A 22,354-nucleotide genomic window follows, 5' to 3' on the forward strand; every position below is an offset into this window, starting at 1 on the left:
GCCATCAAGCTGATGCGCACATTACTTGAGCAAAATCTTCTAAACAGAATTAACTAGACTTTTCATTTGACTGTGTAGTTTCCATGAAAATTGCTATCATTACAGGAAAGCCATTTGAACAAGATTTATGCTTCATCTATCCGATTCTGATCCCATGCTTACAAGCATCTCCCAGTATTATTTTTATATGAATAATGTTCCAGTATTCTTACACTGAATTCAAATCAATTCCTTGCTGCTACTGCATTTATCCTGACTTGTTTCAATTCTGTGGTGTCAGTTACCCAGCAGCACACATGAAAGCAGAGAAAGAAAACCTACACCTGTATTACTACATTTCTCCAATTTCCGCCTAACAGCAAACCCAAAAGGCTAGTAGGAATCATCATTTAAGCATCCTAGTCTATCACAAGACGAAGCCACTTATTTAGCAACAAAAGTTTGCCTTTAGTTTAGCCACTGTCACTGTCTTCCATGACAACTTAAAAATCTCCTCTGATGCTCTGCTGGAAGGCATATATTCACTAAACAAACAAACAAGTAAGGTAAGTGACATACTACAAGAATCTAGGCTGGCTTTATCTTTGAAAAATAATGAATTTCTTGAAACAATAGGATGAAATCCATGTGTTTATACACACAGTTCATTTCCATATTAACTCAAACCACATAGTCACATGCATATTACAATTTATTGCCTCTGCTTCTAAATTTAATCTCGCTTAGAAAGAAGGGCATGTAGTCAATTTACCAGTGCTAAGCAACCTATCTGAATGCAAATTACACCAAATTAAACGATTGCATAAGTATAAGACAACTTGTTTTACACAACTGTGTACAGGAAAACACTGCTGCTTCTTTAACTGGAAGTTGGGAATTTGTTACTAATTTTGTAATAAATTGGAAACATAATATAGAAAAGTAAAAGCTGTTTGACAAAACAAAACAATAGAAAATGTTTTTCACCATATAATGCCATTCCCAGCAAACCTGTTGTTTTTTTTAAGCCCTCTTGTTCCAGAGGAACAGTTCTCATCAATAAAAAAGTTCAACAGCAAATCTGACTGATAACCGGTGAAGACTCAGTGATATCCTTAAGCATTAAACAAGCAATGAAAAAAGGCAGACTAAATAGGAAAATAAACACATTAAAAAGATTTCATGAGGTTAAGAATGTTAGAGCAATGCAAGATATTTATACTGACAAGAGAGGTCACACCAGGGGTAAAGCTGAGAGGTATACAAGTGAAAGGAAAAAAATCAGAATTTAAAGCCAGATTTTTCAGAATGTTCCTCTATTTTCAAACATACATAGATGTTTTGTTTTTTTAATGAAAAGCTCATTATTCCTATTATATTTACCTGTTTTGACTGTGATTTGCTTTGAGACTGAACTCTTTTGGATCCTTGAACCCATCCAAAATTAAGCAACTAATATTCATTGCTGATTCATAATGCGTTACAACTCTGATTTCAATTGTCAGCCATGAATGTGTATGACAGCGATCTGCATCTCTGTCGCAGGATGAAGACTTGCCCCTGTGCTATTGGTCTTTAATTGGGGTAGTTGGGTAGTTCTCAGTTTGTGAGGTCATCTAGTTTTTTTTTAGATTAAAAACTCTAATAAGCATCTTAAGTTGCCAAAAATAATCTATAAAACTGACTCAGATCAACACTGTCAATATAGGTTATTTAGAAATAGTCATGTATCCCAGGGTTAGGTTATTTTACCGAAAGTGCATGTGCCTTTTCCTTGACCATCAGCTTTTCACATCTTCCCTCCAATAGTTCACAATACCTTCCAAAGACAGTACTCCAGTTTCTCATTTTGAAGCGTGATCACAAGGTGTTACAAGAAAAAGCATACTATAGCCCCAGCACTTAATTGTAGCCCCAGCTCACAATTTGGGTATCAGATAACTACTCTTACTTCATAAAACATTTCAAACTACTTCAGATAACCCAAATCTCTTCTGCTAACTTCAAAGAATTAAATGTACTCACCCTGGGGAAATTAAATGAATAGCCACCAGCTCCACCCAACAGGCGTATTTGCTGGATATCTGCAATCCAAGGACACTGCTGACTCTTCCTGGATTGTAATGGTTGTTAAGAACCTTCAAAGCAAACAAGACTCCTGCAAACAAGTACAAGTCACATCAAGAGAGAAGTACACGTGCCCAAAAAATAAATAGTGACTTAACTACCAAAATGAATTAACTACTGAAACTGGAATACCATGCAGGTTCACAGCACCAGGAAGCAATACTGTTGCATGCCAGAACAGCTCTAAGCTGTTTTGTCAGTGATAATTTTCAGTCACTTAAGAAAAAAACATTAAAAATGTACGTATAACAGCCAATTTAAAGTTGTTGTTTTTTTAAAAATTACACCTACTTACTGTAGTTATTCAAGTAATCAAAACAATAGAAACAAAACGTTCTAGTTGTAATAATGGACAAAATTATTGAACTCAAACTGTTCAGTGAGATGAGAAAAGCCATGACTGAAAACAAGAGAAATGCATTTGTGAAGCTCAACAGTAAGCTCAAAAATTCTGAATTAATGGAAAAAAATCTTACATATGCTCCAGAGCACTTGTTTCTGAAAAGAAAAATTAGATAAATCACCTTTAAACACAATAATTTCTAAACTGACTCCAACTGTTCCATCATGCAAGTAAGAGCTGATGTGATCGACTGAATTCACGCAATTTATCAGAACATCCAACATGTTTTTGAAAAAGTTACTCTGAAGAGAAATCTCACACAATTGCCTGAAAAATCCACAAAATTGAAAAGTAGAATATTTTAATACGGAAAAGATAGCCGAGTTGGACATGAATTCAGATATACTAAATAAAGAAAACATGAAAAAGGTTCTCCCCCTTCTAAAACCACAGAAAACATGAAACGGCAAAACTCCTCTATCCAGTGATGTAAATATTCTTATTTTAGGAACAAATTTAAAAAGAAATGTTTTTATGCACGCACAGACACACTATTTGCTGCTGATAAAACTGGACTTGGTTCAGACACTATAAATTTACTCGAGGGGAGAAATATTCAACAGCAGTACACAGTTCAGGAGTTGTCTCTATCCAATCCACCCTTGACTCACCAGAATCCTCTATGTACAGCTTCAATTCATTTTATTTTATTTAAGGTTTAAGTGCCTATTGGAAGGGCCTACGCCTGCTGTATTGTCATGTTCCTGTTAGGGGGACAAGGGCCTGGCCTATTTTATCCAGTTGCAAAATAGGTAAATAAATAATCCAGTCATGTTAAAACTCTTAAGAGCTGATAAAATGAACGTGTCATAAACACGCATACAAACTGGCTCTTAAAGAAACAGTTATTGTCAGGAAAGTACACATTTCTTCTTCAACGCCTGTTCCCTAATACTTGAGCTGACTGAAGAGAAATTACATATGCTGAAGGTCACGTTGAAAATGCTGAAGGTTTTGAAAGATGAACTATGGATACTAGTTCTGCCAGAGCTTCTTTAACGTACTGCCCGAGAAGCAGTCAAAGGCACGTGCACGCAGGCTGCAGTCCCACGTTCGCAGGCCCGGAACACCCACAGCTGCTGCAGACGGCAAGTCACATCAGCGCTGGCTGCAATACTCAGTGCAAGGTCTGAACTAGGTACCTCGCAGAACGCGCAAATTAAAATCCAATGTGGTAATCCCTCAACTGACAACGCTCTGTACAGGTTTAGTCCCTTTTTTGTTCACTAGAAGTCCAAAATACACACTCCAGCCAATACTGAAGCATGGCTGACTTGGGTCTCCTGTAAGGAATGAAATAAGGACCCATCTGGCCCGTCACCTGCGCTCGCCCTGCCTGCCAGCACCACTGCTGGTCAGCAGTTGGGTCCCTTTTGCCAAAGAGGGCAGGAAGCCATAAAGCTGCACCTTGTGAATAATCTTATCACTGAACCTAACTTTCTTTTCATGTTGGCTCCAGCAGAGGGACACGTAGGTTGCTATCTGGCTGAGTGAGAAGGTGGAGACTGATCTGGTAAAAAAAAAAAAAAAGTACAGAAAAATCTCAACACTACAGTTAGCAGTTCCCAATGATACAGTATAAAGAAGTTTCAAACCCTCGAAATTCACTCTTCTCAGCAAGGAAAGGGACACAAAGGGATCAGGGAGGCAGGCAGCAGCAGCAACCTCCCCAGGAGGAGTCCAGTCCCATAGTCCCTGAACAAAGTGCACTGGTGAACGGCCAAGAGCCCAGGTTGCCAGGCTGACCCTTTTGACAAAGCAGGGCCAAAGGAAGTCAGGACACCCAGCTGGAGGTCCAGATCAGCGAGGCACAGGGCCAGACACACGCATGGATGCAGCATAGCTATGGCAGGGACAAGGCAGAGGGTTTAAGCTTAAAAGCAGCTGCTAGGCAAAAGCTTCTCAGCTCTTTTCCCACCAGCTCGAGATGGATCACAGCGTCCCATATCAAAGCTGTCCTTGAGCAAGGCAGCCAGATCCCCTAGACAGGGGAAGAGGTTGTGCTCAGGGCCCCTACAGCCACGACTGAGGCCAGTACTAGAACCGGGCATGCCTTGTTACCAAAAGGTGGGTGACCAGGGAGTACTGAAGCTCCAAATGAGCAACTGCCGGGATGTCCCAGCCTAGTACCACCCTGAATACCACAGGGAAACCTAAAAAGTGTTGACATCTTTCTCAGAGATAGAAAAGGGGTTTTGCCATTTAATTCTAAGTCCCAATGGCATCAAGGAAAAAGCTCTATGTACCTAGGAGAGCAGTACTACTACTCCCCTTAACTTCAGACTTTTTCAAGTTGATGAATTCCTTTAAGACTCTGACTTCCTAAATAAGACGACATGACCATCACTGGAAGATAACTACAAGCAGCTGCTTGATTGTTTCTAGCAGAAAAATGAAGGCAAGTCTCTAAAGACAGGCATGAACTGTTTCCAATTTGAAGCTAAAGGCCTGATTTATAGTGCACAGCTCATACCAGAAAAGATGCTCAGAAATAATAGTCAAGTGATGGGCTTTTCTAGAGTCTACTAACAAGCATCATGAACATCAGCAAACGACAAGTTCCAGACTTTGGGTAGTCAGTGACACTGAACACCGGCTGGAACCATGATTCTACTTCAGTAATCGTATTTTTCATGTTCTCAGGTAAAGACTGTGCTGGTCATACAAGCATGTACTCAAACACACCATGTACATTCCCAGAGTACGTGCCTTAAATAAAAAAGGATTACTTCAGGGACATAACATACATGCATACAGCTGTACAGGTGTCCATCTGCTACATTCAAAAATATTGCTTGTATCTATAAATGTTCATTTTTACACACTGAAATTGGACCAACTTACCTGAAAAACCTACGGCACAATTCATTTCATATGAAGGATCATTCAGAATTTTCACAAGCATGAATTCCAGCGCCATATAAACAACTCCAATCAGCACTGAAAACACTGCAATTATATAAGCGAACCACACACTCTTAAGCTTTCTTTCCAACATTATCCCCTTCCAGAGCATGGAAATCATGTTATAATACAAATGCCAATCGTCTGCATGGTGGACAGGAGAAAGCAGTAAACGCTGCCAGTTCTGTCTGTAGAAGCCTTCGTTTACACTGATACATACTTCATGCAGTGGTCTCACGGGATTCAGAAAGAAAAAAATATTCAGTACAAGCACTGCAAGGGTAACAGAAGGAATGTTCTGAAGTCCAACTTGAGAAATTTGATAAAGCAGCAAAAGCAGTCCAGCATTTACTCTTCCCTGTCTTCGTTGCATTATCACTTCTTACTCAAATGCAAAGTTTATTCTGATTTCTACACTTTTTTTGTTCAAATCCAAGACAACACACGTTTTGGAAATTCTGAAAGAAAAAAACAACTGCATTATAATACAGAAACAGGGCAGTTTTCAAGCTTAATGCACTTAAGAAAACATAACAAATTCTTCAACTTCATCATCTGAGACACCTCTTAATCGGAAAAAGAAAAAAATCAAGTGAGAAAAAAAGTCACAATTTTTAAACTGGTATAAGACAAATAAAATGGATTTATACAGTTAACGCAGACAAGCATTACGACAAAAAGGAACCTGCAACCTCCCTCCAGTGGCCCTGGACAGACTATTCCGTCTATAAAATTCCTGGCTGTGCTAGACATCTTTTCACTACTACCCTGATTCACTTACAATCTCTAAACTTTCAGGCAGGAAACTGGTAAAAAAAAAAAAAAAAAAGATCTTCTCTATAGAGTCTCAATTTTCAGGCCTCCCATCTTTGCTACATGTGTAATTTTTTTCATGACCTTATCCCAACTTTTATAAATATTCAGCACAAGCTATGAATGAAAATTAAAAGTTACTGTTTCAAAGAGGAACACAGACACAGCTACATACTCCTAACAGTAAGCTTTGAAAATTGTTCTTGTTTTTATAGTCTAGAATTCCAACTAGGAGGTACCTGCACTGGGAGAACACAGCACAAAGGGGCACGGAGACTGCACCGTGGCCCTGCCTACAGATGAAAGGAATGACAAGGAATTTCGAGTAGGTTCTCAGGGCTGTCCAAACTTGGCCAGCGCTATTTTCACTTTTCAAAACTCTCCAGAAGGGCAACAGTGTGGCCACACGTCTCCACCTCCAGGATGGCAGTTCTTTGCTGAACTGTTAAAGATTCACAATACACTATTCAAAACTAAGCAGAACCAGCAAAATACAGTTATGCTTCCAAACTTCCCCATTAGGTTTCAAATGAAACTTCCTGAATATCCTGATAGACACAAAATTTTCATCTTAGCATCTCATTCACTTCCCTTTCCATTACATTCTAAAATAGTTCAAATAAACTATCAATATACTTATTTATTTTGGTTAATTTCCTTTCCAACTCATCAAATCAAACGCTTCCTCTGTAAGGATTTTTATTTTAGATAAACAACCACCTCATTCTTCTGGAGAACAGCAGAAAAAAATAACACCTGTATAAAGAGGAAAGGCCAACAGCTCCTGATGCAAAGTTTAACATTCCACATTATTCCTAGTGGGATGTTCTAAATTTGGCTTTTTTACAGGCAGCTGCTATGTCTGCAAACATTTTTCTTTAGGCATTCAGAGCATCATTAATAAACTGAGAGGGAAATCACCTCTGATTTATGTCATCCTATAACAGCAAAAGGAATATGAAGCCTGCACAGGGTTGAACATCTGAAAAGACTGTCTCCAGCCCAGCCTATCTCCTCTACTTAAATGTAAGCAAAAGCAGTATGTACTTCCACAGCAGCTCACACAGTACAGTAACATCAAATCATTGATCAAATTAAGTTTAAGTTACTCTAGCCTCTAGATTTCTCTTCAAATTGCATTTATGCTTAGTATAGCACTTTAAGAGAAGAAAAAAATGCTGGCATTCTCAAAGCAAATGCAGTAGAACAGAACGCAAATAAACTTATTTGTTACAATGAGAGGAAATTCACTGCATTTTTTCCCATGGTCTAATCTCCGAGACGCTCCATAATGTCTAAGCCCTGTCCAAAGCAGGGTGGAAACAGCAGAAACACGCTTCAGGCCAGGCTTCTTGAGCACATAACCAAACTGTGCTGGTACCTTTACAAACTGCTTTCAAATCCTCCTCATTTAACTACAGAGACCACAGCTGCAGTCCCTACAAAGTTCAAATGAGCTAAGGCCTCTTAAAATGTAAATCAGTTGTTGCAGAGGATAATCAACATTGTCAGCTGTTGTTTTTTAATGTCGATGTTATAAGAAAAGTCCTTAGCTAATCAGAAGTTTTAATTAATGTCATCCTCTCTTTCCATATGACATGCCAGGTGTACCAACGCTCCAAAATCTTCTTGCACTCATTTGCCCAAACCTCTGACTTCTCTTTTACCACTGACACAGCGACATTTTTTCCCACCACAGAACAGCCGACAAAAACTGTTAGAATTTAAAAGTCAACATCGCTTCTGCACAAGTTATGTGGAAACCCCGAAACGCTGCCATACCGCGTTGTTCAAACCGCCAAATAATACACAGTCTCACTTTTTAAAGGTTTTCCCCCCTTTTGATGGTCTTCAATTCCCAGCATTCATACTTTTAACACACATGCACCTAGGAAGAGAAGCCTGCACACAGCACAGCTCTGTGACCACGTAACATGACAGGGAACGGTTTGCTCCACGATTACAGCTATGCTATGTATTATAAATCGCTCCTATTACTGGGGGCACAAACATAAGCCAAAACACACCATGCATTTGATTATAAAGGACAAATATATAAAGAAAGAAAAACTAGTTATTTAAGAGCCTTCTGGAATGCAATTCACTTAAAATCTATAGAGCTTTCAACTGCTTGAACATTCTTCCTCAGCCTCTACTTCGTTTATTAAAAGCCTAACAAGACTCAAAACAATGAAGCATTTATTCCTTTTTTTTGAAAACATGCCACCCACTTCAAAATGTACAAATTTCCAGAACAGACTTGAAATGGACATTTGTCTTGCATCTAGACTGCCACGTGTCTGCATTTTTGTCACCTACTCAAGATAAATGTCTGAACTAAACATTCTTGGAATTTATTTGTTTGTTTTGTACTAACCAAGTGCAATGCATTTCAACTTTTATTTTTACTGTGACAAACCCCCTTGCTTGCTTGGCACCCCTACAATATTGCAACGTCATATTACTGAAAAATCACGTAATAAAGTAAATATTTTAGTAAATACCAGTTAAAATGAAATGTTACACGGTCTCTTCCTCCAGCTATAGTTTGAAGTTAAAGGAAAAGAATCTCCTTATACCCTTGTTCCCCCCCAAATGGACAGAACTGTAGATGTTCTAGCCTGAAGTTTTCATCTGGGTTTATGTGAAACAAAACCCAGCCCACTGTGCTTCTCCTCAAAAATCACAATGCAATATAAGCCTAGATTTTATGAATTGACAAAAAAGTGCAACCTATCTTTTCATATAGAGGGTGGATACAGCTGTGACCTACAGATTTTGCTTTTACCTGCATGGCACACCCTGATCTTAAGAAGCCCTGCCAGCTTCTCTCTAGAACTACTGGGCTCTTCTCCTTGCCCTGCAAAACTGATTTGTAAAGAGGAACCTTAGCACTGTATAACCTCCACTGACAGAAAAAATCCCAGTGTTAATGCTTTCGTTTGGCTTGGGAGTCTGATTTTGAAGTGAACCTCTCCATTGCTCCCACTGGTTTCACTGTTGTTCTCTGGAGTGGGCACGAACTGTTTGGTCTCTTTTCAGGTCAAGCCAAACCAGGAGACATGCTCCAGGAAAGAACCCAGTGCATTCCAGAAAAATTGGGCCTTCTGCTGCCAGGTGCAGACTGCAGCTTGTCCAAAGTAAAAAAACAAAAAAAAAAAACACCACCAACAACAAAAACTTACAAACACACACACACATCATGGTGAAAGGGGCAAAGGTCAGATCCTGAGCATAACCTGCTCCTCACTACCTATAAGCCCAACAGACCCGTAGTACTTGCCTATGAAGATGCAGTCTCGGGGTACAAAATCTTACCCAAGCAAAGAACAAAACAGAAAAAGAAGCAGTGGTTTTAAGGCAAAAGGGAAGTCCTACAATGGAAGCACAAGCAAACTGCAAACACTTACTATTGTCCTCAAATTTTGACAGGGACAGAAGAAGGCAGAATAAACAGAAAAACAGATCAGTGCAAGCAAAACCTCAACAATTTGAAACACAAAGAACCAGCCCGTTTATATTTAATATGTATGCAAGGAGAAGGACAACCATGGTCGGTCAGTTACAATAAGCTTTCAAATATATAGTCAATTACATAGTTCAGAGCAAAAGACAAGCTTCTGATGTAATTATAGAGGTAATTAATTTATAGAGAATAACTTCTAGATTAATCAAATGCGCCTTTAAAGGCCATAAGGTGCTTTCATTCACAAAATACTGAACTTTAAACTGAAAACCAGACAACGTGACATATCAGAAAATGTCAAAATAATTCAGTAACTACCTTGCTGATAGGAAACAACACAAAGTGAAATATTAACATACAATGACTGCATTAAAGGCTATGTCTACCACTAAACTCATTCCTTCCTGATCTTTCGGTCTCTCCATTACCTTTCATAGGCAGCCACTGCGGAAACAGATACTTTGCTCATGTGCCTCAAAACTAAGGCGTTATCTATGGTGAAAAGGATTTACTGGTAATACATATACTGGTCATATTCACTGCCTCTTCCTCTGGAGACAAAGGTCACATCACTTTTCATAGTGCAATATAAATAATCTCCCGAAACGGAACAACCTAATACTGTATTAGGTCTATCCCCTTCATGAGTCTATCTACGTGGATATATATACATACACACATGCACACACCCTTTTCATGGATATAGCTTAGTTTAGTCAGAAAGTGTAGTTTTAGTTTACCATCAAAAAGAGTAGTTTGGGCTTATATAAGTTTATATAACAGAAATTCTGCTGCCATTTCAGTGTAAAGCAGACAAAAAAGCAGGATCCTTTATAGATTTTTGTATTTTACATTTTGCAAGTCTACATTTTAGTAACTCCCCTTAGAAATTAGAAATTACTGTTTGCCTTTATTGGAAGAAGTCTGTTCAAGATTCAAACAGAGGCCACACAACAGCCATGAGCCACCACTGGTTTCATTGCTTTGGAATCCTAAAACGGAGGCAGTCCTGTACCTCTAAATTTATATGACACATATAATCAAACAGATAAAAAAGAAAAAAAAAGTCAATAGAGCGTTTCTTTCTTTGAAAGGTCAGCTCTTTTTGAACCTCTGTGGTCAGTTAGTCAGAATTACTTGCTATTATAATACCATTTTGCGGGGGAGACAATGGACATATTAAGATCCTTCCCAGTTTTGTGGGAACAAAGTGACACAAAAAGATTTGACAAACGTTCTTACTACCCCCATCTCATAACAGATAATGAATAACTACTTCTCAAAATGCTAGGATACACCTAAACATATATAAATTAACTGAGAGAAGTAAAATCATAGTTAATATTTATAGCTGTATCACTCTACTTGTGAAGGTGAGGGGGTGTCAGTTGTGAATAGATACACACACACTTATCAGAACAAAACGGGATTTCAGATTAGGGCACAGTTAGATATTTAACTTCATGGATTTTTAATTACTTTAAATAGGGTCAGGATTTTTTTGGATTTGACTGCGATCCTTACACTGGTATAATCAAAAAACGGCGTAATTAGAGCAGAAGAGCATCCTCCCCTGTTCAGCTCAAGAATTTGGCGATGTAATTGAAGTGAAACAATCCATGCTTCCCTGACGACTTCAGAAGCGCGAAGGCCCTCACAAGCTTCGTGCTTCTTTGTTTTTATTGCTTCAGGAGAAATTTGCCTGCAGTCTGGAGTGCGAAAGGATGAAGTTAGCCTTTTAATGAACCGTACCAGCTGAACACCCAGAAGTATACCCTGTCTGGCAGTAGTGCTAACTCCCGGCAAGCCCTCAGACCTCCCTGCAGTAACGCAGTGCGGCTGCAAGGCCCTCACCACGCAGCCTGGTACCACTAACCCCGTCTCACTACCAGCTGAGTCACGCCAAGTGCTCTTACAGCCGCTTCAGGAAGCCTCCAACATACAGCCAGGCCGCTTGTTTACCCCTTCTCCTTTCGATACACGCGCAAATCATTTGCGGGCTCTTTATTGTTGTTTTTAAGCACTTTAAGAAAAGAGGAACATAGATCTGGTTAAAAAAAAAAAAAAAAAAGAAAAATGACAACAAATCCCCTGGCTATTTTCACATAGCCTGTAAAAGCACTGCTCAAGGGGGCGAGCCGAGAGCCTTCGCTCCATGAAGCTCCTTTCCCGACCCCCAGAGCCGGCGCTGAAGAAGACGAGGACGAAAAGGAGCAGGAGGAAAACGAGACGCACCCCCCCCCCCCCCCAACCCCGGCCCGGCCCCGCCCCTCCCGTCCCCTCCCCTCCACTCACGTTCCCCGCGCAGCCCCGGCCCCGGCCCCGCCGCCGGCCCCGCCGCCGCCCCACGTGACCCGGCCGCCACTCCGCGCAGAGGGATCCGGGTTCGAAACCCTCCCTCGACGCTCGCCTCAGCCGCGCGTGCGCATTGAGGCGGAGCGGGGCGCGGCCCCTCATAGGACCGGGGGCGGGAAGATGGCGGCTGTGTGGTGCTGTGGGCGTTCGGTTTAACGTGGAGCAGCCCGGCCCGGCGGGCACAGTGGCCTCAGGGCGGCGGCTGGCTGAGGCGAGGGGACGTAGGGCCCGTAGGCCCCCCATTTCGCCTCGTAGGGAGGCTTTTGTGTCTATTCAATAAATTGTGCGAAAATAGTGCCTACTGGTGCTGCATCCAATTAAAACGTGTAATTAGGTTCTTTTTCAAAACCTTACTATATGCTCAAGCACTAGTTCAATAAGTTTAATACTTTAACTGCTTTGTTCCAGTACTAAAGATGCTTGGATGAACACATTAGTTTAATTTGTGTAGATTACCGGTCACCGGTATTAAGTGACTCCCAAAATTTGATGCAGATATCTAGACTGTGAGCTTTGTTACTCACATTCAGCAGGGAATCCACTGAGCAAATGATAAATGTCTAAAATAATAGGTTATCGCAGAAATGTTGGCAAGCTGGTGGTGCAAATATGTGACTAGAAATGAATCATACAAAATCCATAGCCAAAGCTACTTGTAAATGGCCCTATTTTGCTGACATTTATGTGGCACTTAGGTTTCAGAGAATATTTTGGCAATTCATACAAGTATGTCATAGAATTTATATGAAAATTGTATTCTGCCCTTCCAAAAACAGCACACAGCTCAGCAGACTGGCAGGCATGAAAGAGGCTGAATTCCTAGAAATAGGGTGGAGATCAAGTTAAAGGAGCAGACCGTGCCAAAACAAGCAACTTCAGCATAGTCTTCTCTTCCAAGAATGAACAGAAGCCAAAAGAGGAGGGCAGATTCTGTGTGCCACCATTTAGACACGTTATCTTAAACTCTTTAGTTTTGGCACATTTAGATCTGTTACCACGATTAATGCTAATCATAAAAATTCATAGAAATCACAGGGTGTGGGAGTTACAAATGCCTAGACTGATAGATTTTCTAACATACACCAGGTTTTCTGTAATTGGCACCATTCTCTGTAATAGTGTACTCCATTTTCATGCACTCATAATTCTAGTCTATAATTCTTAACGATGCAGTATTTATTGCATGTGTGCAGGTCCAGATCTTATTACTGGATGTACAAGTCTTGAGGTTGTGGTTCTCTTCTGGGACCTAGAAGATCCTGACTTCATTCCTAATTCACATCCTGTGTTATCCCAAGCAATCTTACATTTTCTATCTTTTTGGGCCCTTATTGATAAGTCAGGAAGAATAGAAGTCACAGGAACAATGGTAGGTGAAGTAAATGAATGATGCTGTGATCAATTGGCCCCATATGTAGAAAGCCACCATTCTTGTACTTTTTACCCAAGTGTGAGGTCTGAAATTTTGATTTGCCTCCTGTTCTACAAAAACTGTTTGCTAAACAAGACAAACAATCAAACAAAACCAAACATCTTCTGGATTATTTTATACTTATATAAATATCTTTAAGTATAATTATTTTTTCTGTAAGAAAAATTATTTCAGAAAATTAAGAAAATTAATTAAATTATTTAAGAAAATTATTTTTTCTGTAAGAAAAAATAAACCTGCTGCTTTCTATCCTTAATCTCATGCCACCGTTCACCTCATGGATTTCTTTTACTGTTTTGTCTGAAGGTTTATTTTTCTTATCAATAAAATGGAATAAAATGTAAAATGCTGTTTTACAAACTACAACTTTTTAATGGAGAATTTCAATAAATGATGAAATATATTTCTTTAGCCATGCTTATATATTTCATGTACATGAGATTACCCAGATGCCCTTAACATGGAAGATGTTTTTGAGTAAGAATAGCAGTTTGGTTAGGCTGAAGAGTTGGCACCTAGAAAGTTACCTGAGTACCTGTAAGACAATGTCCCTTTCCATTTAAGCAGCTTTTAACAGTATAGCTTCTGTTTCCTATTTTTGTCTGAGCTGATTGAAAGAAAATTCAGTACTTTGAAAGAAAATAAGGGAGAAATAAACAAAAACATCATTTTCATAAGCCACGTACAGTTAGCACAGCAGTGACGCATATGGTTAGCACTGCTTACGCCTTACTGCTAACTATATAATCCATGAAAATATTTATATTACAGCTATTATCACTGTAAACTTTCAACTTAGTCATATGTTGAACAATAATGAAAAAGTGACATTGAGATTTTTCCGTTGCTTAATAGCACAAGGTTTAAACGTGTTTTAGGAGCAGTAGAGTACCTCAGAATACTAATTTTTCTGATATTTACTGAGTTTTTCTTATCATGAAATAATTGGGAAGGAACAGCTTGCTATGGAATGCGTGGATGCAGATTAAATGCATATCCGAAGGATATTTTTTTAATTAACGCTTTAAATCCAATAGCAGCATATTTGAAACACTGTTTATGTTAATCTCAAAGAACTGGTTAGGACTAGCCTACAAACGTCAGAAGAATGTCTAAGCACGGTTAGAATAAAGGAACTGTGTGACTTTCTTATGACAGTATTTACAAACAGTAGAAGCAGAAGTAGTAGCCCAAAATTTGATACACAGGATATTATGCATCTGTCAGAAAATTAACAAAATACAGATGATTAAAGGACTGGTTTAAATACGTAATTAGTTTATATACAGCTATTTTACCTCTGCTACCATTCTGGTTCTGAAAACAAAATAATGCTTTGGAAACTGTGGAGCCAAGCCCTTCTGAGAGATACATACGGAAATATGATCTGATAACAAATGTTTTGTGTGAATTCAGGGCTTAATCTTTTGGAGTCTTTGATCTGCTAATAACTTTGTCTTTGTCACGTAGCCCACCCATACTAGCTTTTCCTTAGCTGGTAGCGTACTTTCTCCAGTTCAGCTGTCACCATCACTAACACTACCACTTTATAATACAGCGTGGACAAATGGTGTGAAAAATGTAGATGCTTTGTCTCCAGCCTGTAGAGATAAAAAGGAATATATCCTGGAGGTTCTTGATCTGCACATATAGTCTGCCGGAAGGAAAAGAAGAAACATCTGTTGAAAAATAAAAGAGTCTATTGGTCTGAATATGGGCCGGAAGAAATGGACTAACATCAAAAAGGTTTCATAATGCTTACATCCAAAGGGCCTTTGATCATCTAGTCACCTCCTGCTTATCCAGATACTTCTACATTACATTGAGAGACTTCAGTTAAACCAAAGCGTTTTCATCCTTAAAATCCTAAGCTGTTGTATGTCACCAGTGGAGAACATAATAGACCAAAAGACAATGTTAAGGAAATGAATGTGTGCAATATGCCAAGAAGATGGTACCAGACAATCTCTCTACTCAACTAAAGAGCTTTATAAAAATAAAATAAAATAAAATAACTCAAGGTCACTGGTGAAAACAAGCTATAATACAAAAGTTTATTTACTGTGGGACAATAAGACAGTAACCTGCCATCACCTAAAATTGATTTAAAAACGTAATGAATATGCAAACATACTTGCTTGACCACAGGAATCTTAATAATCATTACTGAAACAGTCTGAAAAGTTGTTAACTGTAATAATACTATAGGCAGAAAGTATTCTGTTGAATACAGTTCTTTTTTCAGTGGCAACATAATTTACATCTCATCATTCACAGTTTATACAAAATGCAAAGTTAAATTATATTCTGCTGCTGGCAGAGTTTTTGTTAATACTGTAGCTGTGAAAATTTTGTGATTATTTCCCATTTCTATAAAGCATTCACATAATGTTTTCTTTTGTGGAAACATGGGTTTTGATCCAATTTTTTACAAAATTTTAACTGCTTTGTAGCAAGGCTGTATCAGTAATCTGGTGACATTCTTGTGCACGCCGTTGGCCTGCACGGTGCCAGGACAATTGAAGCAATGTGCTTGCCTGGGGTGATGAAATATCAATTTTTAGTACTCTCGGGTTCCCAGCTCTCAAAGTTGGGCTAATCCAGAGGCAATAGTGAAGGGCTTTATCTGGCACTCCTTGCAAATAAGGATTTGTCAAAGATAGTAAAGGAATTTCTCCAGAAATTACAGTAAGCCTCTTTTTGGAAGTCTTTTCTTGTTCTGTATTTGTTACAGATGTAGGAGTAGAATTTGTGTTCTTCACGTTTTTGTCTTTTTAATCTAACCTTGGATGTACGACACATACACTCATCAACTCAATCCATATAGCATGTCCTTTGCAGAGAGGTTGAGAGGCCGGAGCATGGGGAAGCATTTGGAAGAGGGGCTGCTGCCTTTTGTCTATGAAAGACTGGTCCTAAAATTTGACTTCATGATTCAGTCTCTTTTTATTTCTGATTTTATACAATGAAAGAAGCTGAATTTCCCTTGGAAGCTTGAATCCCAAAAGTATTACGTTCATAATTGAAATGGGAATTACTAATTTGTTTGTTTGTTTTCCTGTTTAGAGCCGTCTTTAAGTTACGTTCAACAAAATTAAGCCTAACCAAGGCATCTGTCCTGGGGAGTGCACTGATAGGCCTTAATTCCCCTGACTGGCCTCACCTGGGTTTGCCCACCCACATGCACTGCCCATGGGCCCAGGAGCCCCATTTCAGGACAGCCCCAGGCCTTTGATTCCTTCCAACGTCTTCAGTTCTACTACACCTCTGCTTGGGGGCCTTGTTGGCTTAGGCTGGGCCTGGCCTAGGCTGAGCCTGGCTTGTGGGCACGTAGCTCAGCCTGGCCATCCTGGGGCTGTGCCTGTCCTGTGTGCCCTCAGCAGGACTGATCCTGGCCATATCCTGCAGATTGATTTTGTGGCTTGGCTTCTGGCCTGCCTCGTCACTGTGGGCATCCTCTGTGATCTGGGCTCTTGGCTGAACCTGGCTGCCACCTCTGGGCCTTCCCTGCTCCTTCCAGCATGACCAAGGGGTGAATGTGATACTCGAGGCAGTGGATCTGAAAGTGATGATTCAGAATTGGTAAGCTCTTTTCAAAGCATCTATTTAATTTCCTTTGTTAGTGCTTCTGCTTTTAAAACATTCAGTAGAAATGATAAAGCTTCCTCAGAAAGGAGAAAAGTAAATTAGATGAAGATCAAACTGGCTTTATGGCACATCTAAGTACTTTTAACATAAGCAATACTGCAAGAATTATAATGAAACAGTGTAACACTATTGACTTTTACCAAACCTGGGAGTTGCATTGTATTCACAGGTTGCAGCTAGGTCTTAACGAGGTTCTGACCAAAAGAAATTTCACTTCTACCGGGGGGGGGATGTGTAAGGAATCTTCTGGCAAGTGTAATATATTCTGTTTAATTAGCTAATATAGATAGGAGAAATAGAGATGCTTTCAGGCACACAAGGCCTTATTTAGCTCTGAAATAGAAGCAGCAGACTTCAAAATTAAATACAAATTGGGGGCAATTCTTGATTCTCTTCAGAGCATACGGGAAGTTGAACATAGCAGCTGAGTGGCAATAGCTTTCTCTTGCGTCTCCATATGAAACGGGCATCAGTGTTTAGGCTGGTTTCAAACAGTAAATTTCACACCTGTTTTTGTGGTAGTGCTGTTGGTGTCCTAAGGACGAAGACAGGGCATGTAGTACCTCTTGTTGTTGGAACCAGCAAGTACGGATGGAAGTTTTACTTCAGACTTGAAACAGCAGCGGGAGATGCCTCAGTGTTGCATTTCTGTGCCTGCCTCTTGTGAAGCCCAGCTGAGGCTGAGAAGTGATGTGCTATGATGCAGTCACTGTGCAAACAACTGCAACACCCAAAGAGGCTGCTGTCTTCCTTCTGTAGCTTATTTTCCCCTTTGCTGGAGGTGATTGCCTGTCACTCATCTACTGATAGAGCTTTCTAGTCTTCCTTAAACAAAAATCACAAGGGGAAAAGCTTGGGACCTGGCTGGGGCTGTCTCCAGGGCCTGGGTGGGGCTGGCGGTGGCAGGACTCCATCATCCTGATCAGAGGAGGCAATACAGCTCTGAGCAAGAACAGGTAGTGCAGCCTGGAGCTGTATTACCTGTCCCACAGACCATCCTGAGAGCAGAAATCTCACACTTCAAAGGCCATCTCTGGAACAAAGCGAAGTCCGGGGCAGGGAGCATGCAATTGGCATGGAATGAGCTCCAACAAAGGCATAAAGATAGTGCTCAGCCTTCTGCGTGGTTACTGATGTGAACTTTCTAGGACTTGCTGAGGTTTCTGGGGATCTTCCAGCTTTCTAGGTAGAAGGGCAGGTTTTTCAGTGGTTCCAAGGAGGCAAACCCTCCTACTTCCCAAAGAGCCAAAGAACTTCCTTGGGGATTTCCCTGGGGACTTCTTCCTCCTCTACCAAAATACATGTGAGAGCATATTTACAGCTTTTTCTTTCAGCAGCTGTATAATGTGTATTTTTCTGCTACCTGTCACATTTACTTCAGCTATTTATTGCTTTTTAATTTTGATTTCTGTCCAGTAAGCTTGAGAAACAAAATTTTAATTACTTTTCTTATTCTCTTTACTGGCTTTCCATCTGTAAAATAATGGTCTCTGGCAGCTTGTTGGCTTTTGGCATTGCAGAGTACCTAGATCAGTTGCAACAAGGTGACTCAGCGTTCTGCACAGCCGCTTGTGAAGATTTCAGCCAGGCCTTTGCTTGATTAATGAGCATTGGCCTGTTCTTGAGATAAATTCGTGCTGGATTTTGCCCAAGGCCTACAGAGTGGGCACTCTGGGGAATGTAGTGGAAGAAATCTGTACTTGAAATGACTTTTCTTTTAGATCTATTTACTTAATGATTGCTTGAAGGTAATACCCATGATAAGGGGGAAAGGTCAGTCAAAAATGTAAAGAGAAGTGTGTTCATTAGAATTTTCCACCATTCATGTATTAAAGCCAGTCTTCTCTGAGGGAAAATTTTGGTATACTCCCTACCGGGCCAAGCCCCTGAACTAGGTGGGAGCTCAAAAGGCATCAGCTTGTACAGGCATGGTGCCTGTCTGAGGTGGCATTTGTGACACTGGGGACCTGGCAGCAAGCAGGAGTACCCCTCCTGCCCCTGCCAGAGTTGCTCTCCTCAGGGATGACTGACATAGCCATGTTTATGTTGATCACCAGCCACTTATTAACATGCATTTAATTTGATTTCCTGAAAAAAAATGAAGTTTAGCAGTTTTTACCTAGATGTTAGCCTCTGCCATGAACGTGTGAATCAATTAACCTGATTCAGTCGCATCTGCCAGAAGCGTGCGTTGCTCATGGGCTGCAGCTCCAGCACCTCCTGCAGCTCACTGAGGCTCCCACTTGTGGTGGTCCCTTTTTGGTGAGGGAAGCTGCTCTATACCTCTATGTAACGAGAATGGGGCCAAGGGTATGCATGCAGATCCAGGAGCTGAGCTCAAGTACGAGAGACCTAGCTAGAGAGGCTGGTTAGACAAAGGTGGGCTGTCCAGCACTGATCACTTTTTGCCCTCTTGGTTGCTGAGGGGCAATGCATCAGTGGCTTTGTGAGTAAGGACACACGGCTTTACATGCCCACACCGTGTGGTGGTTCTTCTCCAGATAGCAGGTTGACATAGCTGCACAGGAGACATCAGAGACTTGAAGGCTTTAGGTTAGAAATGAGAAGCAGAGAGGAAGAGGGGTAGCTAAGCAGCGTGTTGGGAATGTGTTGGGTGAGCTGAATACTGTGATGAACTGGATATGTGGAACAGGAGATCAGGGTTAATTTTTCTGCTATTCACAACTTCTACTTTTTTATAAGAAGTTGAGCACCTATCTGTTTTGATGCAGCATTAGGTTGGGGGAGGTGAAATAGTGTGCCAAAAATCCTGCCTTACAAAGTACATAATTTATGCAGTATTTGAGAGCATGTATTGGCATATGAGAGAGAAGTTTCTCTGAAGGAATCATATGATTCTGCATATCCCAGGTTCATTTGCAGAAGAAATCAGTGGATGTGCACACACAAAAGTCAGTATACTGAAATGAAGCAAGCACCAGAATACAACACAGTATGTGTGTTTTTAGAGTATCTGTCAATCTAATGTAATAATAAATAAGTAAACAGAACCTTTTTAATTTGTGCAAGTTACTCTATTTCAGGGATGAATTAACTAAAACATATCCCTATGAAATAACCTTCATTATATAAATCAGTGTGCTGATGGATTCCTGAGTTTGCAGCCAAAAAACTGCTCCACCATAGGTGTGAAGTTTCCTGATCATCTAATAAATTGATAACTTTGAAGCCTAGTTGTGACAATTTAAATGTCATCACTATTAAACAAGTTGCCAAAATGCAAACAACCATCCTAAGTCATTAAAATGTAATTATAAAGGACAGCTGGGTCTACTATCAATCTGGGCTATGGGGACTCATAATGGGGAAAAATATGAAAGTTCCACACAAGCAAAATGAGACTGCTGTACGTGCCAAAGAGAAGCTGCATGGGAATCAAGTGAAATGTCTTTGTGCATACCCAGTTACTAATGCTAATAGAAGGCTTGCATTACGGATATGGACATAGGAGATGGTGATGGCATGACATCCAATAAATGTCTTTACCTTCTCTTTGCATATATGAAAAGTCCTTTTGCTTATAAATAGGGTAGGTTTTGCAAACAAGAGGTGGATAGACTGGATAGTAGTGGCAATTTAGCAGAAATGACTGTGAAGTGGGACGAAATTTGCTCTGTTGTAGAATGCCAGAACAGGTGTTAAGCCCTGTTTTGAGAACCAGGTGGACTTTAAATTTGCCTTTTTGGCTGAGAATATTAATAAAGAGAAAAGGGGCTGTCAGGCTTTGCAGAACTGTACCAGGTATGTTTGACACCTGCTTGTCTCTTTGCTGGACAAAAAAAAGATGAGCAAGAATTGATGGGAGAAATGGGTGAGAGTCAGGCTGGAGCATCGTGGGGCTCTCTGTGAGGAAAAGGGGTGCTTGGGCAAGGACTGCAGGCACCCCAGGGACTGGGGTGTGCTCAGCCTGGGGCCGCTGGTAAGTCCCATTTGTCACCTCTGGCTGCAAGCCGTGCCAGTCCCTAGGATGCCTGCCCTGTTCTGCCTTAGCAGCTTGTCACTGTCCTCACTGTCCCTTGCTGGAAGCTACTCCTTGCACCTGCGGGGTCTTTCCCCAGCCTGTTACAATCTGGATGGAGGCATGATAGAGAAGATTGGTAATTCTACCTGCATATGCCAGCAGGGTTTACAGAGCAATTGCACAGAGCTGGTAGATCTGAGCTGTCCTCCAGTGGTGCTGGGGAGCAGTGCGTTCCTCAGGGGGCCCAAGTGTGGCTGGAAGAGCACTTATGAATGGCCTCCAAACAAAGCATTCAAACTCCAGGAAATGAATAAAACCTCTTTGAAACGTTCACGATGTGAACAACAAACCCAGTCCTTGCTCAGAACTCGCAGCTCCTGCTGAATATGGCGTAGCTCTGAATTCATCCTGGTTTCAGCTGTGTCCCAGTAGGTTTTGTTTATTATTCAGTGATGCAGCATGTAGCTGATTTGAGATTTACTACTGATATGGACAGTGCAAATGGTGGAACATGCTGTAACTGCTGTACTGCTTCCTTGAAATAGGAACACGAAATGGGTCCACAGTCTCTTGGTGGTGTATGTATTATGGGGCTACAACAGTTGCCAACTTCCACAATTAAGCCCCATTTTCCCTCTGTGTGGCAGGAGAGGTGGAATAAGTGGGAGGTGATGATAATTGTTAATATTCTAGAAGAAACATATTAAGTGCATTGATGCACAACATAAAATAAGTAATTCAAGCATTGCATAGGTTCTTTTTGAGGCTTTTACAATTCTAAATACAGAAAAAACTCTATATACGAATGCTACTATGCTATTTGAAATAGGCTGATTTACAGGGAAAAAAATCATACTATAGCACATCATTCTCAAGACAAAAGAACCAAGTATTATGCAAACGATCCCAATGTGTATTGTAACTGATCAGTATTCCTAAAATATAAAGGTGCTGAATTCTTCATATATCTTTTTCTAATATGAAGTAAAACCTTGTGGTGCCTTGGGGTGTTCATTGTGCTGAAAAACTTCTTCATTTATCTGAAGAAAAGTGTGCTATTGCATGTGGCTGTTTGAACCATTCATTTACTTCATTTTGTGTTCTTGGAAAGGATATAATAATGCGGTGTGCTAGTGTAATTACCTACCTTTCACCTTTGTAAATTGTAATTTTTTGTTTGTTTTGTAAAGAGAATCAGTTGGTATGGAGCTTAGAGAACCATGTAAGTTTAGGAACTGTTTCTAA

At 40.3% G+C, this 22,354-nt stretch overlaps 2 protein-coding genes across 8 annotated transcripts in view; one reads left to right on the top strand and one right to left on the bottom strand.

Moving 5' to 3' along the window:
• Nucleotides 1-12,134, bottom strand: part of RHBDD1 (rhomboid domain containing 1) — a 39,057-nt gene extending 26,923 nt beyond the window's left edge. Inside the window, exons 1-4 of one of the 7 annotated variants that reach the window (XM_083849451.1) lie at nucleotides 7,148-7,601; nucleotides 6,466-6,668; nucleotides 5,354-5,871; nucleotides 2,005-2,137 (exon numbers count right to left, since the gene is read on the bottom strand). In XM_083849451.1, the coding sequence (XP_083705577.1) occupies nucleotides 2,005-2,137; nucleotides 5,354-5,786 (566 nt within the window). In that variant the 5' untranslated portion in view covers nucleotides 5,787-5,871; nucleotides 6,466-6,668; nucleotides 7,148-7,601. The other 6 variants (XM_083849452.1, XM_083849456.1, XM_083849455.1 and 3 more) reach the window with 6 other exon arrangements.
• Nucleotides 12,135-16,696: 4,562 nt separating this feature from the next.
• Nucleotides 16,697-22,354, top strand: part of IRS1 (insulin receptor substrate 1) — a 71,581-nt gene continuing 65,923 nt past the window's right edge. The window contains 1 exon segment of the mRNA XM_083847815.1: nucleotides 16,697-17,061. Within this exon segment, the coding sequence (XP_083703941.1) occupies nucleotides 17,048-17,061 (14 nt within the window). The 5' untranslated portion in view covers nucleotides 16,697-17,047.

This window comes from Anser anser, assembly GCF_964211835.1.
Source record: "Anser anser genome assembly, chromosome: 9".
In the NCBI taxonomy this organism is placed as follows: domain Eukaryota; kingdom Metazoa; phylum Chordata; class Aves; order Anseriformes; family Anatidae; genus Anser; species Anser anser.